At 43.2% G+C, this 17,370-nt stretch overlaps 1 protein-coding gene across 4 annotated transcripts in view; it reads left to right on the plus strand.

Annotated features, from left to right (window-relative positions):
* tnr (tenascin R (restrictin, janusin)) overlaps positions 1-17,370 on the plus strand; it is a 178,030-nt gene that overhangs the window by 136,007 nt on the left and 24,653 nt on the right. For all 4 annotated transcript variants that reach the window (XM_073063750.1, XM_073063751.1, XM_073063753.1 and 1 more), the window contains one exon: positions 4,524-4,620. In XM_073063750.1, coding sequence (XP_072919851.1) covers positions 4,524-4,620 — 97 coding nt within the window. The remainder of the gene's footprint in view (positions 1-4,523; positions 4,621-17,370) is intronic.

Raw genomic sequence — 17,370 nt, forward strand, 5'->3', positions numbered from 1 at the left:
TTTTAATCCTTTATTCGGAATTTACTTCCACACCCACTCACTCCCTGTCCTCTCACTCACCACCCCCATACTCACCATCCTCCCACTCAGTAGCCATAAGACAATAAGATATAGGAGCAGAATTAGGCCATTTGTCCATTGAGTCTGCTTCACCATTTCATCATAGTTGATCTAACTTTCCTCTCAACCCCAATCTCCTGCCTTCTCTCTATATCCCTTCATGCTTTGACCAATTAAGAATCTATCAAACTTTACTTAAATATACATGAAGACTTGGCCTCCGCAGCCGTCTGTGGCACCAAATTCCATAGATTCACCACTCTCTGACTAAAGCATTTCCTCCCCATCTTCATTCTAAAAGGACACCCTTCTATTTTGAGGCTGTGTCCTCTGGTCTTGGACTCGCTCACCAAAAGAAATGTACTCACAACATCCACTCTATCAAGGCCTTTCACCATTCAATAGGTTTCATTTTTGTGAATTCCAGTGAATACAGGCCCAGAGCCATCAAACGCTCTTCAAATGACAAACCATTCAATTCTGGAATCATTTTCACAAACCTCCTTTGAACCCTCTCCCGTTTCAACATATGCTTTCTAAGATAAGGGACCCAAAACTGCTCACAATACTCCAGTTGAGGCTTCACCAGTGCTTTATAAAGTCTCAACATTACATCCTGGTTTTTATATTCTACTCCTCTTCAAATGAATGCTAAGATTGCATTCGCCTTCCTCACCACAGACTCAGCCTGCAAATTAACCTCTAGGGAATCCTGCACAAGGACTCCCAAGTCCCTTTGCACCTCAGTTTTTGTATTTTCTCTCCATTTACAGAATATTCAACCATTTGATTTCTTCTACCAAAGTGCATTACCATACACTCCCTGACACTGTATCCCATCTGCCATTTCTTTGGCAATTCTCTGAATCTTTCTGTCCTTCTGTAATCTCTCTGCTTCCTCAAAATTACCTGTGCCTCCACCTATCTTCATATCATTTGAAAACTTTGTAACAAAGCCATTAATTTCATCATCCAAATCATTGACATATAACATAAAAAAGAATCAATCCCAACACAAACCTCTGTGGAACACCACTAGTCACCACAAAAGGCTCCCTTTATTTCCACTCTTTGCCTCTTGCCAATCAGCCACTGCTTTATCCATGCTAGAATTTTTCCTGTAATACCATGGGCTCATAGCTTGTTAAGCAGCCTCATATGTGGCACCTTGTCAAAGACCTTCTGAAAATCCAAGTACAAAACATCAATGAATCTCATTTGTCTATCCTGCTTGCTGCTACTTCAAAGAATTTCAAAAGATTTGTCAGGCAAGATTTTCCTTGAGGAAACCATGACAGCCGAAATTATCTTGTGCCTTCAAGTACCCTGAGACCACATCTTTAATAATCGACTTCAACATCTTCCCAACCACTGAGGTCAGACTAATTAGCCGCCTAACTAATTTATTCTGCCTCTGTCCCCTCTTGAGCATGGAGTGACATTTGCAATTTTCCATTATTTCAGAATCTAGTGATTCTTGAAAGATCATTATTAATGCCACCACAATCTCTTCAGCCACCTCTTTCAGAACCTTGGGGTGTACAGCATCTGGTCCAGGTGACTTATCTACCTCCAGAGCTTTCAGTTTCCCGAGAAACTTCTCTCTAGTTATGGTAACTTCACACTCTTCATGACCCCTGACACCCGGACCTTCCACCATACTGCAAGTGTCTTCCACAGAGAAGACTGATGCAAAATCCCTGTTCAGTTCATCTGTCATTTCCCTGTCTCCCATTACTTTCTCTCCAGCATTGTTTCCCAGTGGTCCAATATCCACTCTCACCACTTTATGTATCAGCAGAAACTTTTGAAAATTACTTTATTATTACTGGCTAGCTTACTTTTGTGTTCCAACTTTACCTTCTTAATGACCTTTTTAGTTGCCTTCTGTTGGTTTTCAAAAGCTACCCAACTTCCCACTAATTTTGCGCTATCAAATGTCTTCTCTTTTGCTTTTATGTTGGTTTTGATTTCTCTTGTTAACCACAGTTGTGTCTTCCTGACTTTAGAATACTTCTTCCTCTTTGGCATGTATATATCCTGTGTCTTCCAAATTGCTTCCAGAAATTCCAGCTATAGCGGTTCTGCCATCATCCCTGCCAGTGTTCCCTTTGAATCAATTCAGGTCAATTCCTCTCTCATGGCTTCTGTAATTCCCTTTACTCCACTGTAATATTGATGTACCTGACTTCAGCTTTCCTTTCTCAAACTTTGGGATGAATTTGATTATATTATGATCACTACCCTATGGGTTCTTTTACCTTAAGCTCCCTAATCTATTCTGGTTCATTGGACAACACCAAATCCAGAATAGCTGATCCACTAGTGGGCTCAACCATGAGCTGCTCTAAAAAGCCATCTCTAGGCATTCTAGAAATTTCCCCTCTTGGAATCCCACACCAACCTGATTTTCCCAATCTATCTGCATATTGAAATCTCCCATGACTATTGTAACATTGCCCTTTTGGTAACATTGTAATTTGTGGACCACGTTCTTACTGCTCCTTACAACTGAACTCCCATCAGGGTTTTTTTTACCCTTGCAGTTCCTTAGCTCTACCCACAATAATACACACTCCGACATTATGTCATTTCTTTCTAATGATTTGATTTCATTTTCTACCAATAGAGCAACAATGCCCCCTCAGCCTTCCTGCCTGTCCTTTCAGTATCCTTCCTACTCTCACTTTCCCTCCCTATTTTCTCTCTCCCATCCTCTCTCTTGTCTCTATTTCCCTCACCTCTTTCCCTAGTACAATGTCCCCATCCCCTCTCTACCTCCCCAATTTCTCATGTATTTTCTCACATTTCTCTCATCTTTCTCCCCATTCACTCTCTGCTACTTTTCTCCCTCCCTCCTCTCTCTCACTTCCCTCCATGCCTCTTTCTCTCTTCCCCCTTTCACCTCATCCCCTTTCCCCTCCACTCTCACCCTTTCTTCACTCCTCTCTTTCTCACCCATCATCCACTCTGCCTCTCCTTGTATCCCCTCTTTCCCTGTCTCTTTCCTGCACTGCCTCTCCCTCTGTCTCCTGTTTCTCCCCCTCTCTAATTCTTCTCCCTCTGACCTTATCCCCCTCTGACTCTTTCCCCTATGACTCTTCCCCCTCTGACCTTTCCCTTTATGACACTTCCCCCTCCAATTCTCTCCCCCACCTCTGATTCTCTCCCTCTGGCTCTCTCCCCTACTCTGTACAATAAAGGAATTGGCTCTATGCCCCATGGTGTTCTGCAAAATAATTAAGCTGTTAATTAGATGCCTAACTAAATCATCCCCTTCTATTTACACAATGTATACTGTATATCCCCTGTTTGCTGTACATTCATGTGCCTGTATGTGAGCCTCGTAAACGCCTCTGTTGATCTTTGCCTCCACAACCAGCTCATACGAAGCATCTTCCTCTCCCTGTGTATAAAATAAGTTAACCCCACATTTCCTTTGCACTTGCCACTCTCACCTTAATTGCATGCCCCCTAGTATTAAATATTTGGACTCTGAAGAAAAACATACTAATTGTCTCCTCCCCCGTGCCTCTTATAATCATATAAACGGCCTCCCCTCACCCTTTTTGCTCCAAATAACACACCCCTTCTTTCTTCAACCTCTCATCATAGTACATGGTCTCCAATTCAGGCAGAACCCTGGTAAACCTCTTCTGCACCCTCTCCAAGGTCTTCACATCATTCCTATAATAGGGCAACTAGAAATGAATGCAATACTCCATATGCAGCCCAACTGGAATTTGCAACTTAATTCCCTGACTCTTCAATTCAATGAGACTAACAAAGTTAGCATTTCATATGCTTTCCTTATCTCTCTATCAACAACTTTCAGGGAGCAATGAACTTGGACCACAAGATCCCCCTGAACATCAACACTGTAAAATATCCTGCCAATAACAATTTATGTTTAATCTTCCAAAGTGCAACACCTCCACATACCTCTTCCCCTCCCCACTCTCTCCTCCCGTGCTCCCTTCCCTCCCCATCTCACCTCCCCCTCTCACTTACTCCCTCTCACATTTGCCGGTTCCTCTCCTTTTCTCCTCCCCCCCTTCCTCAATCTTTTTCCTCCCTTCCTTCTCTCTCTCTATCTTCCCCTCACTCTCTCTCCCACCCTCTTCTCTTTATCTCCCCCTGCTTCTTTCCCCAATCACCCAATCCACTTACCTCTACCTCGCTGACCCTATGACTGACCAGGAGGAGAGCCAACCCTCCCTGGCTGGTTCAGCACAGGCTGGCCAAGGGGTATCTTCTGCCTCTGCATCTCTGCTGCAGTGGCATTTGAACAATAGATTGGTGTGGATCGCTGCATTATAACATGGTAGGTACAGGAGCTTGGGATAAGAAAATGCGGAGTCAGCTGATTTCCCAAGGCCTGCCAGCTTCTCAGGTTGGAGTACTGACTTGTCTTTCAGAGAATGCCTTGCTGCGTTAGAGTGAACAGTGTACTGCCCTTGCAGGTGTTCCAGAGACGACAGAATGGGCTAACAGACTTCTCACGCAAGTGGGCAGATTACCGTGTGGGCTTTGGAAACCTGGAAGATGAATTCTGGCTAGGTAAATAAACAAAAGCATCCTTCCAATCACTACGTCCTGATTTTCATGCAAACATTTCATTGCATATGCTTCACTCATTTCCTAAGCACATTTCCTCCATTACCAAAAAAACTAGTATGACCTGACCCTATGTTCTGCTTGTGTAAATACTAGAGAGTTCAGTAGGATCAGCTGAAGTATAAACTAGAGAGCTGGAGAACTGGGGTATTGAAGGCAGGAATATGACAACCCAGACGGCCCTCATTTGAACGATGTGATGGCCTGCAAGAAATCCATACAAACAGCTTTTCAATGTGATGATGTTGGCTAACTCCCTCTTCTTTTCCTGCAGTTTTGAACCCACACAGCTCTCTATGGGGCAGACAAAATCATGGTCTCCCCTCAAATTATTAACCCAACTGTCACTCCACACACACCCCGGTCTCAGTCCCTACACTAACCGTTCTTATAGTCTCATTCCCCACACACTTTCACCCAATCTCACTCCCTAAAAACCTATTTGAATGTAACTCTCCATACACAGAGTTCCTTATAATCACACACACATATCTGACATTGTTCAGTCACTGGGGCACCATTGTAGCGTATTTGTTAGCACAACACTATTACAGCTTGGGGTATCAGAGTTCAGAATTCAATTCGGGCATCCCCTGTAAGAAAGTTTGTACGTTCTTCCCGTCTGTGTCTGGGTTTCCTCTGGATGCTCCGGTTAACTTCCACCATCCAGAGACCTGTTTAGAACATTAATTGGTCATTTAAATTATTCTGTGATCAGACCAGGGTTAAATGGGTGGGTTGCCGAATGGCGCGGCCCATTGTGCGGGAAGGACCGGTCCGTACTGTATCTCTAATAAATCTAGAATCAGACAGCAACATGGAAACGAGCCCTTTGGCTAAAGTGCCGACATGAGCTAATCCTGTTTAACTGCACTGGACCCATATCCTCTTTCCACAAGTGTTTTTCACATTGTTTTTGTACCCACTTCTACCATTTCCTCTGGAAGCTCATTCCACATAACTGTGTGAAAAATCTATCCCTCAGATCCTCTTAAATATTTCCACTCCCACCCTAAACCTATTCCCTCCCACTTTTCTCTGGGGAAAGAGATGATTATTCAGCTTAACCATGTTCCTCGTGATTTTTATATCCCTTATAAGGTCACTCTTCCACCTCTTTACCTCCAGAGAACCAGTCCCAATCTTTGCAGCTCCCACTGATCACTCAAGCCCTCCAGTCCTGGTAAAGTACTTGTGAATTTTCCCATGTACTTGGCCTTAATAACATTCTTCCAATGGACAGTTGGACAGAACTGCAATTACAGTCTGTCCAGTATCTTGTGTGGATCTATCCCGAGTCCCAACACTTGTCATCAATGACCCTAAGTTAAGCACAGCCTTCTGCCTTCTTCACCAACTGTTTCCAATCTTTTGGCAAGCATGTATCTAGCTTTCTGTGCCACAACTCTCTTCAGGATTCCTCATGCACTGACCACTCACATACATCTTTCATTTGCGTCACCTTGCAATTAAAACCATAAGGCATAGGAGTAGAATTGGGCCATTTAGCCCACTGGGTCTGCCTTGCCATTCCATCATGGTTGATTTATTATCTCTTTCAACCCCATTCTCCATAACCTCTGAAGCCTTACTAATCAAGAACCTATTAACCTCCATTTTAAATGACATGGTAATGCATTCCACAGATTCGTCACTCTCTTGCTAAAGGAATTAATCTCTTGTTAAATGGATGTCCGTCTATTCTGAGGCTGCGCCCTCTGGTCCCAGATTCTCCCACTACAGGAAACATCTTCTCTGTCAGTATGAGGGGGATCTCAGTTTCACTGAGATCTCCCCTCATTTTAGAGAGTTAGAGTAGGGTAACGGGCTCAATGAGCCTATGCTGGTATGACATTCATTGCTACACTACCATGTCACCCATTCTTCTCAACTACAGAGAGTATAGGCCCAGAGCCATCAAAAGCTCCTCATATGCTAACCCCTTCATTCACTGAATCATCCCCATATACCTGGAATTATGACATTGTAGCCATTAATAAGACTGAGTTACAGGAAGGGCAGAACTTGTAGCTCAGTATTCCGGGGTTCTGTTGTTTTAGACATGACAGAGCGGGAGGGACTAAAGGAAGAGGGGTGGCATTACTAGTCAGGGCAAACGTCACTGCAGTACTCTGTCAGGACAGACTGGAGAACTCGACTAGTGAGGCGTTATGGGTGGAATTGAGAAATTAGAAGGGTATGACCACATCAACGGGGCTATATGACAGACTACTCAACAGTCTGAGGAATTCAGAAGAATAAATTTATAAAGAGATCACAGATGGTTGCAAGAAACATGTAGGCCTCCGTTAGTCTCGAAAGACCATGTATTTGCACTGTGGAAAGTTTCCAGGGTGCAAGCCTGGGCAAGGTTGTTTATTTTTATGGAAGACCGGCAAGAAACATAAGGTTGTTTTAGTAGGTGATTTTAACTATTCGCCCATGAAGGTGTTCGCAATATGCCAGTAAATGTAAAGAAAAATAAACTTGTTTTAAGTAACTTAGAAAGTGAGGTTCTGCTTCAGCTGAAAAGGTTGAAAATTAACAAATCTCCAGGGCCAGACAACATATACCCAGGGTACTTAAAGAGGTCTGTGATTATATATACGAATCCCGAACATGTATTTTTCCCAGAAGTCACTGAAGACCGGTGAAATCTCCAAGGACTGGAAATGGGCTAACGCTTATATGAAGGGTGACCGCACTGACACTGCTAACTATAGACCAGTAAGCTCAACATGTATCACAGGCAAGAAAATAAAGAATGAGATGGAAAAGCAGCTGATAAGAACAGACATGTAGCAGAAAGCCAGCATGGGTTCAGAAAGGGGAACTTATGTTCTACTAATAGCTGGAGATCCATGAAGAGGCAACTAAAATTTATAACAACAATAGAGCGGTTGATATCATTTTCTTGGACTTTCAGAAGGCTTTTGACAAGGTACCCCACAAGGGGTTAATAATCAAATTACAGGAGGTAGGGTTTCAGGGTAAGGTATGTGAATGGGTGCAGATGGCTCAAAGAGTACAAGAAATGCAAGGGAATGCTTAAGAAAGAGATCAGGAGGGCTAAAAGAAAGTATGAAGTGACTCGAACGAACAAGGTGAAGGAGAATCCTAAAGGATTCTAGGGGTATATTAAGAGCAAAAGGATTGCTAGGGACAAAATTGGTCTGCTGGAAGACCAAAATAGTAATCCATGTGTGGAACCAAAAGAGATGGAAGACCTTAAATGAATTATTTGCATCTGTATTTACTTGGGAGATGGAAACAGTCTATAGAAGTGAGGCAAGAGGCATCAGCTTCATGGACTCTGTACAGATTACAGAGGAGGAGGTGTTTCCTAGGTTGAGACAAATCTGGGTGAATAAATCCCACAGGCCTGACAAGGTATTCTCTCGGACCCTGTGGGAGGCAAGTACAGAAATTTCTGGAGCACTAGCAGAGATATTTGAAACATCCTTAGCGACAGGAGAGATATCAGAGGACTGGAGGATTGCTAATGTTGTTACACTGTTTAAAAAAGGCTTGTAAAATAAACCAAGAAATTATACGCCAGTGAATCTAACATCACTTGTGGGAAAGTTATTTGAAGGGATAACAATTTGGATAGACATGGACTGATTAAGGATAGTCAGCATGGATTTGTGTAGGTCACATCTAACCAATCTTATAGATTTTTTTGAGGAAGTTACCAGGAAAGTGGATGAAGGCAAGGCAATGGATGTTGTCTACGTGGACTTTAGTAAGGTGGTCCCATGTGGGAGGCTGGTCAAGAAGGTTCAGTCACTCAGCATTCAGGATGAGGTAGTAAATTGGATTAGACATTGGCTTTGTCGGAGAAGCCAGAAAGTGGTAGTCGAGGGCTCCTCTCTGACCTGTGACGTGTTGTGCCAGTGGTACTGAGTCATTTGTTGTCTTGTCATCTATATCAATGATGTGGATGATAACGTGGTTAACTGGATCAGCAAATTTGTGAATGCCATCCAGATAGGGAGTGTAGTAGTCAGTGAGGAAGGCTATCATGGCTTGCAGAGGGATCTGCAACAGCTGGAAAACGGGCTGAGAAATGGCAGATGGAATTTAATGTAGACAAGTGCGAGGCTTTGCACTTCAATAGGACCAAGCAGGGTAGGTCTTATGCAATTAATGGTTGGGCATTAAAGAGTATGGTAGAACAAAGGGATCTGGGAGATCAGATAGATAATTCATTGAAAGTAGTATCACAGGTAGATAGGGTCATAAAGTGAGCTTTTGTCACATTGGTCTTCATAAATCATTGCATTGAGTTCAGGAGACAGGATGTTATGTTAAAGTTGTATAAAACATTGGTGAGGCCTAATTTGGAGTATTGTGTGCACTTTTGGCCACCTACCTACAGGAAAGACATAAACAAGGATGGAAAAATGCAGAGAAAATTTACAAAGATGTTACTGGGTCTGGAGGACCTGAGTTATAAGGAAAGATTGAATAGGTTAGGACTGTATAGAAACATAGAAAACCTACAGCACACTACAGGTCCTTCAGCCCACATTGCTGTGCCAAACATGTACTTACTTTAGAAATTACCCATGGCCCTCTTTTTCTAAGCTCCATGTACCTATCCAGGAGTTTCTTAAGACCCTATCGTATCTGCCTCTACCACTATCGGCGGCAGCCCATTCCACACACTTGACACACACACTGTAAAAAAACTTACCCCGACAGCTCCTCTGTGCCTACTTCCAAGCACCTTAAAACTGTGCCCTCTCGTGTTAGCCATTTCAACCCTGGGAAAAAGCCTCTAACTATCCAGACGATCAATGCCTCTCATCATCTTATACACCCCTATCAGGTCACCTCTCATCCTCCACTGCTCCAAGGAGAAAAAGCCAAGTTTACTCAACCTATTCTCATAAGGCATGCTCCCCAATCCAGGCAACATCCTTGTAAATCTCCTCTGCACCCTTTCTATGGTTTCCACATCCTTCCTGTAGTGAGGTGTCAAGAATTGAGCACAGTACTCTAAATGGGGTCTGACCAGAGTCCTATATAGCTGCAACATTACCTCTCAGCTCTTAAGCTCAATCCCACGGTTGATGAAGGCCACGGTATGCTTTCTTAACCAGAGTCAACCTGCACAACAGCTTTGAGTGTCCTATGAACTCGGACCCAAAGATCTCTCTGATCTTCCACGCTGTCAATAGTCTTACCATTAGTACTATATTCTGCCATCATATTTGACCTACCAAAATGAACCACCTCACACTTATCTGAGTTGAACTCCATCTGCCACTTCTCAGCCCAGTTTTGCATCCTATCGATGTTCCACTGTAACCTCTGACAGCCCTCCACACAATCCACAACACCTCCAACCATTGTGTCATCAGCAGATTTACTAGCCCACCCCTCTGCTTCTTCATCCAGGTCATTTATAAAAAATCACGAAGATTAGGGGTCCCAGAACAGCTCCCTGAGGTATACCACCATGCAGAATATAACCCGTCTACAACCACTCTTTGCCTTCTGTGGGTAAGCCAGTTCTCTATCCACAAAGCAATTTTCCTTTGGATCCCATGTCTCCTTACTTTCTCAATAATCCTTGCATGGGGTACCTTATCAAATGCCTTGCTGAAATCCATATACACTACATCTACTGCTCTACCTTCATCAATGTGTTTAGTCACCTCCTCAAAAAATTCAATTATTCTTTAGGATGTAGAAGAATGAGTGGGGATTTGATAGAGGTATACAGAAGTATGAGGGGTGCAGATAGGGTAAATGCAAGCAGGCTTTTTCTGCTGAGTGAGTTTGGGTGGGACTACAACCAGAGGTTATGGCTTAAGGGTGAAAGTTGAGAATTTTAAGGGGAGCATGAATGGAAACTTCTTCACTCAGAGGGTGGTGAGAGTGTGGAACGAGCTGCCAGTGCAAAGTGTTCCATGTGAGCTCGATTTCAATGTTTTAGAGAAGGTTGGATAGGACATGGATGGTAGGGGTATGGAGGGCTATGGTCCTAGTGCAGGTCGTTGGGAGTAGGTAGTTTAAATGGTTTCAGCATAGGGTAGATGGGCCAAAGGGCCTGTTTCTGTGTTGTATTTCTCTATGACTCTAAACCTCCTTTAGATCCTCTCCAATGCCAGCACATGCTTTCTTAGATAAGGAGCTGAGAAATACTCGCAATGCTCCAAGTGTGGTTTGACAAATGTCTTTTAAAGCCTCAGCATTGTATCCATTCTTTTAAATTTTAGTCATCTCAAAATTAATGCTAACATTGCATTTGACTTTCTTATCACCAACTCAGCCTTCAAGTTATCTTTATGGAATCCTGCATGAAGATTCCCAAGTCCCTTTGCAATTCTGATTTCTGATTTTGTTCCCCATTTAGAAAATAGTCTAAGTTTTTATTTCTTCCGCTAAAATGGATGACCGTACATTTACCTGCACAGCAGCCTGAGTCTCAATGTGGATAGAACAAAAGAGATGATTGTAGACTTCTGGAAGGCACAGATTGGCCAATATCCATCGCAGGTTAATGGCTCTGCTATGGAGACAAAGTTCTTTGTGTGCACGTAGCAGATGAATCTAAACTGGGCCTTCCTCACTAGTCAAGAAGGCACCAGCAGCATCTACACTTTCTGAGGAGACTGAGGTATGCAAGGTTGCCTGCCTCCTACTTTCTACAGGAGCACCACCAAGAGTGTCCTGTCTGGCTGAAACATGTGTGGTATGGAAGCTGCAAGGCATCAGAACACAAGGCCCTACAGAGGATAGTTAAAACTGCCAAGAGGATCATGGGAGTCTCCCTCCTCCTTCTCTATGACATTTACTGGGAATGTTGCAGACAGAGGGCCCAAAGTATCTCTGAAGAAGATTCCATACCCATTCCCCAATTTTTTTGACCCACTACCATTAGGAAGGAGGAACAGGAGCATCAGGACTCGGACTGCCAGACTGAGTAACAGCTTCTTCCCTCAGGCTGAGAGTCTAATGAATACCCTGCCATCATGGAGGCCTCGTCACTAGGACAGTGAGCTGTTTACTGCTTACATGTGCTGCAAGCATATTGAATTATATTTTATTAACTTATTTATGGTAATATTTTGGTTTAAGTGCTGTGTGTGATATATGTTTTAGGGATGCGCTGTGGTCTGGAAGAACATTGTTTCATTTGGTTGTAAAAAAATTGGATAGGTCTATGGACAGGAAAGGAATGGAGGGTTATGGGCTGAGTGCAGGTCGGTGGAACTAGGTGAGAGTAAGTGTTCAGCATGGGCTAGAAGGGCCGAGATGACCTGTTTCTGTGCTGTAATTGTTAGATGGTTATATGTAAAGTCATGTGACAATAAACTTGAACTTGTACTTGAATCTGCCACCTCTTTGGCCATTCTCCTCATCTGCCCAAGTCCTTCTGAAGACTTCCTGTTTCCTTAAAATTACCTAAACTTCTTCTTACCTTTGCATCATCCTCAAACTTGGCCACAAAGCCATCAATTCCATCATTCATTGGCACATAATGTGAAAAGAAACAGTCCAAACATTGAACCAGCAGAATACTAGTCACCAGAAGCCTACCATTCCCACTCTGCTTCCAGCCAGTCAACCAATCTTCTATCCATGCTCGTATCTTTCCTGTAATACTATAGGTTCTTATCTTGTTGAGCAGCCTCTTTCAGAACCCAGGGATGTAGTCCATCTGGTCCAGAACTTTCAGCTTCCCAAGCTGATGCAACACCTTGTCAAAGGCCTTCAGAAATCAAGCAACATGTACTGACAGCTATTGAATTTCTGGCATTACTTTGCCTGCCTGTTATCTCTCCAAAAATTTCTAATAGATTTTTTAGGCAAAATATCCCCATAGGGAAGCAATGCTGACTTCAGCCACCAAGTAACCCGAAACCTCATCCTTAATAGTGGACTTCAACATCTTTCCAACCACTGAAGTCAGGCTAACTAGCCTGCAATTTCCTGTCCTTTGTCTTCCTCCCTTCTTGAAGAGTGGAGAGACATTTGCAATTTCCCAGTCCTCTTGAACCATTCCAGAACTAGTGATTCTCGAAAGATCATTACTAATGCCTCCATAACCTCTTCAGATTCCTCTTTCAGAGCCCTGGTGTATAGTCCATCTGGTCCAGGTGACTTATCAACATACATTCAGACTTTTCAGCTTCCCAAGTACCTTTTCCTTAGTAATAGTGACTACACTCACCTCTGCCCCAGACACTCTTGCTGGTGTATTCCACAGTGAAGTCTGAACTGACACGAAATACTTATCAAGTTTGTCCACCATTTCTTTGTCCCCCATTATTACCTCTTCAGTATCATTTTCCAGTGGTCCGATATCCACTCTCACTTCTCTTTTGCTCTTTATATAATCTGAAAAAGTTTTTATATTGTTGTCTCACTTGCCTTCATAATTTCATCTGTTCTCTGCTTATTGCTTTTTAGTTGCTTTCTGTTGGTTTTTCAAAGCTTCCCAGTCCTGTAGCATCCCAATAATGTTTGCCATGGTATATGCTCTCTCTTTTGTTTTAATGCTGTCTTTGACTTTCCTCATCAGCCATGGTTGCCACGTCCTCTCTTTAGAATACTACGTCTTTGGGATGTACAGATCTGTTGTGCGCCTTCTAAATTTCTCCCAAACACTCCAGCTATTACTGTTCTGGCTTCATCCCTGATAGTTTACCCTTCCAATCAACTTTGGCTAGCTCCTCTCTAAGGTCTCTGTAGTCCCCTTTACTAAAATCTGACACACCTGATGATAGCTTCTTTTCCCTCTCAAACTGCAGGGTTTATTCTATCATATCCTGATCATTACCTCCAAAGGGTTCCTTTACCCCAAGATCCTTAATCAAAACTGCTTCATTACACAACACCCAATCCAGAATTACCTTTTGCCTATTCGACTCAACCTCAAGCTGCACTAAAAAGCCATCTCCTAGACATTCTACGAATTCCTTCCCTTAGGATCAAGCACCAACCTGATTTTCCCAAACCCCTTGCATACTGAAATCCCCCTGTTGTAACAATGCCCTTTATATGCCTTTTCTATCTTTCATTGTAATTCGTACGCCACATTGTGGCAACTGTTTTGAGGCCTGTATAGAACTCCCATCAGGGTCTTTTTATCCTTTCAGTTTCTTAACTCTACCCACAATGATTCTAAATCTCCCTATCCCATGTCACCTCTCTCTAAGGATTTGATTTAATTTTTCACCAGCAGAGTCACCCCATACCCTATACCTATCAGCCTGTCCTTTTGACACAATGAATCCTTGGATCTTGGCTCAACTATCATGTACTTTCAGCCACGGCACAATGAAGTCCACAATGTCATACCTGCTAATTTCTAACTGTGCTTCAAGATCATTAAAGTTATACTGTGTTCAATCAAAATATAACACTGAATTCTGGTCTTGTATTCATCACCCTTTTCAATTTTGCCTCCATGTTAACAGAAGTTAAATTTTTATTCTGTTCTAAATTTTTTGTCATCTTGTTCTTTCTGGAGACTATGTTCATAACCTCCCCTACACTCTCCTTCCCTTTTACTTTATCCTCATTTCCCCAAACTGTGCCATCTACTATTTAGCTTAAAGACACACCCATTATACGGACAGTAACTATGCCCTTTCATCTACCTATCCTTCCTCATAGTCTCATTACACACGGCATCCACTTGTATACCAACTGCCCCGTTCTGTGCCCAATCCATCTGGTTCCCATTCCCCTGCCGAAGTAACTTAAAGCCTCCCCAACAGTTCTAGCAAATCTCCCCACAAGGATATTGGTCCCCCTCAAGTTCAAATATAACCCATCCTTTTTGTGCACATCATTCCTTCCCCAGAAATGATCCCAATGATCTAGAAATCTGAAACCCTGTCCCCGGCACCAATTCCTCAGTCATATCATCTTATTTTTATCCTCACTGGCACACTGCACAAAATGCAATTCATAGATTACTGTCTGAATTATATTCTGTCTGCCATTCCTTGGCTCAATTCAACATTACATCTGGATCTTGTGGTCTTAAGATAACCTTCTTTATCATCCTAATTTTAGAGTCACCAGAAACCTTGTTAACCATGTTAACAACAATATTTCAGAGTTATAGATGACCATAATATTGGACACAGCACCATCCCTTTGCCCTCCCCCACTACACTCTGACACCTTCCTCCAAGCCTATTTAATATCCAATTGGTTGGTTGGTGGTTCCTCCCTGGATCCCATGTGATCTAATCCTCCAAACTTGCCAACCACTTGTGACCTTGTAAACAAATCTACCACCCTGATGTCTTCAGTCCTCTTTACTGCCTTTTGATTTCTCTTGAGAAAACATATTCATTTATAAATTTCACCTCATCAAACATATTATTATCATAACCCCAAGTCAGTATGAGGGAAGTTGAAATCACCCGCTATTACAACCTTATTATACCAACACTGATGAATGAATTCCCTACAAATTTACTCAAATTCCTGTGGCATATGATACAATCCCATTAAAGGAATCATCCCCTTCTACCTTTAAAATCTACCCATATACCCTTCTAGATGAAACCCAGTAATATCCTCTTGAAGTACTCTGATGTTCTCTCTAATCTGAAATGCAAAACCCTCCAAGTCTATCTCACCTGTAGCGTTTGCACCCCAGAACATTGAGCTTCAGTCCTGTCCCACTGTCAACCTTGTTTCTGTAGTGGCTCTAATATTCCAGTTCCAGATACCTATCCTGTCCCTGCTTTTCCATTTACTGTGTTCTTCGCCTCAGTTGTCAGGCCTCTTGCATGAAAATAAATGCCGGTTAACTTATCCTTACTCTTTGTCCTGTTCCAGCTTGGCCTGTCCATTAAATTTGCTCAAAGTTCTGTATTTGCTTCAACTTTCTTAATTGTTAGACTTGGCGAATGAATTCTCTGCAAGATTAGTTTAAACCCACACGAACAGCATTAGCAAAACTTTCTCCATTTCAGGAGTCATCCATTCCTCTTGCACAAGTCACCTCTTCTGTCTGGTACTTGTCCCCCGCGGGATCTATTGTACACGCTGTCAGGTCCAGAGAGAAGGAAAGAGTATATAAAGGAAGCTCTTACCATGGGCTTTATTCGGCCCTCCACCCCACCTGCCGGCTCAGGCTTCATCTTTGTACAAAAGAAAGATGGGAGCTTGTGGCCATGCATTGATTTTAGGGAGTTAAACTGCATAATGACCAAGAATCGTTACCCCCTTCCACTCATGAATACACCCTTGGAGATGCTCCAAGCAGCAAGAATATTCAAAAAGCTAGACCTATGGAGTGCAATCTTTCTGTACAAAGGAGGGCGATGAGTGGAAAACCACGTTCTATACACCGACAGGGCACTATGAGTACCTGGTTATACCCTTCAGTCTTGTGTACGCTCCAGCAGTCTTTCAGTCCTTTATAAATGATGTGGTCTGGGATGCTCGCCACAAGTTTGTCTTTGTTTACTTGGATGATATCCTAATCTTCTCAAAGTCCATGGAGCGGCATGTCGCTCAGGTCAGAGATGTCTCAAAGACTATGTCAAGCTGGAAAAGTCTGAATTTCACACAATCACCATTTCACTTTTGTGTTTCATCATCTCCAATGGCAATCTCAAGCTGGACCCTGCCAAGGCTCAGGCAGTCAGAGACTGCTCACCACCAAAGAGTGTCAATGAGGTCCGATGATTCCTGGGGGTTGCAAACTTCAACCAGAAGTCCATCAGAAACTTCAGCTCAGTGGCAGCTCCACTGACGGTGATAACTAAGAAATCCACGGGCCCTTTTGTCTGGACTACTGAAGCAGAGGCTGCTTCCACAGGGTTTAACAGCAGTTCACATCAGCTCCCATCTTTTTTTCTCCTAACCCGGACCTTCCCTTCACCATGCAGGTGGACTCCTCAGACATCAGAGTGGGTGCAGTGTTATCTCAATGATCACCTTCGGACAATAAACTCCACCCATGTGCATTCTTCTCCAGGTGGCTATCCCTGACATCAGCAATCGGGAGCTTCTGTGGTTAAGGGGGCCAAAAACCCTTACATCATTTGGACAGACCACAAGAACCTAGCTTATATTCAGGAGGCCAAGAGACTGAATTCCAGGCAGGCCAAGTGGTCTTTGTTCTTTAATTGCTTTGATTTCATCCTGACCTATCAAACGGGGTTTAAGAACCAGGAGCCTGATGCTCTGTCCCATCAGTTTGATTAACTGGAATGAGAGGAGCAGCCTACCACCATTTTGCCCCAGGCCAAGGTGATAGGGGAGATTCTTAAAAAAAAATCCTCTGGGTCAGCTGTTTCAAGTTCTGTCCAGACTCAGGTCCTCCAATGGGGACATTCATTGAGAATGACCACTCACCCAGGGATTGCCAGCACCCTCCAGTTGATCGAGAAGAGGTATTGGTGGCTCAGATTGATGAAAGAGGTTTGTCAGTATGTACAGGTATGTGAGGTGTGTGCCTGGAACAAGGAGCCCTGCCAACAGTCATCATGGTAATTGTTGATCGGTTTTCGAAAGCCTGCAAGTTCTTTACCTTGGAGAAGCTACCATCTGCAGTGGAGATAGCCGAAATTGTCCTGGACCAGGTCTTCAGGATCCATGGATTCCCGGTGGACTTTGTCCCAGATCGTGGTCCACAACTGACATCACGTTTTTGGAGGGCATCCTGTAAGCTGATTGGGGGAACTGCAAATCTCTCCATTGGCC

This window comes from Hemitrygon akajei, chromosome 12 (genome assembly GCF_048418815.1).
Source record: "Hemitrygon akajei chromosome 12, sHemAka1.3, whole genome shotgun sequence".
Classification (NCBI taxonomy): domain Eukaryota; kingdom Metazoa; phylum Chordata; class Chondrichthyes; order Myliobatiformes; family Dasyatidae; genus Hemitrygon; species Hemitrygon akajei.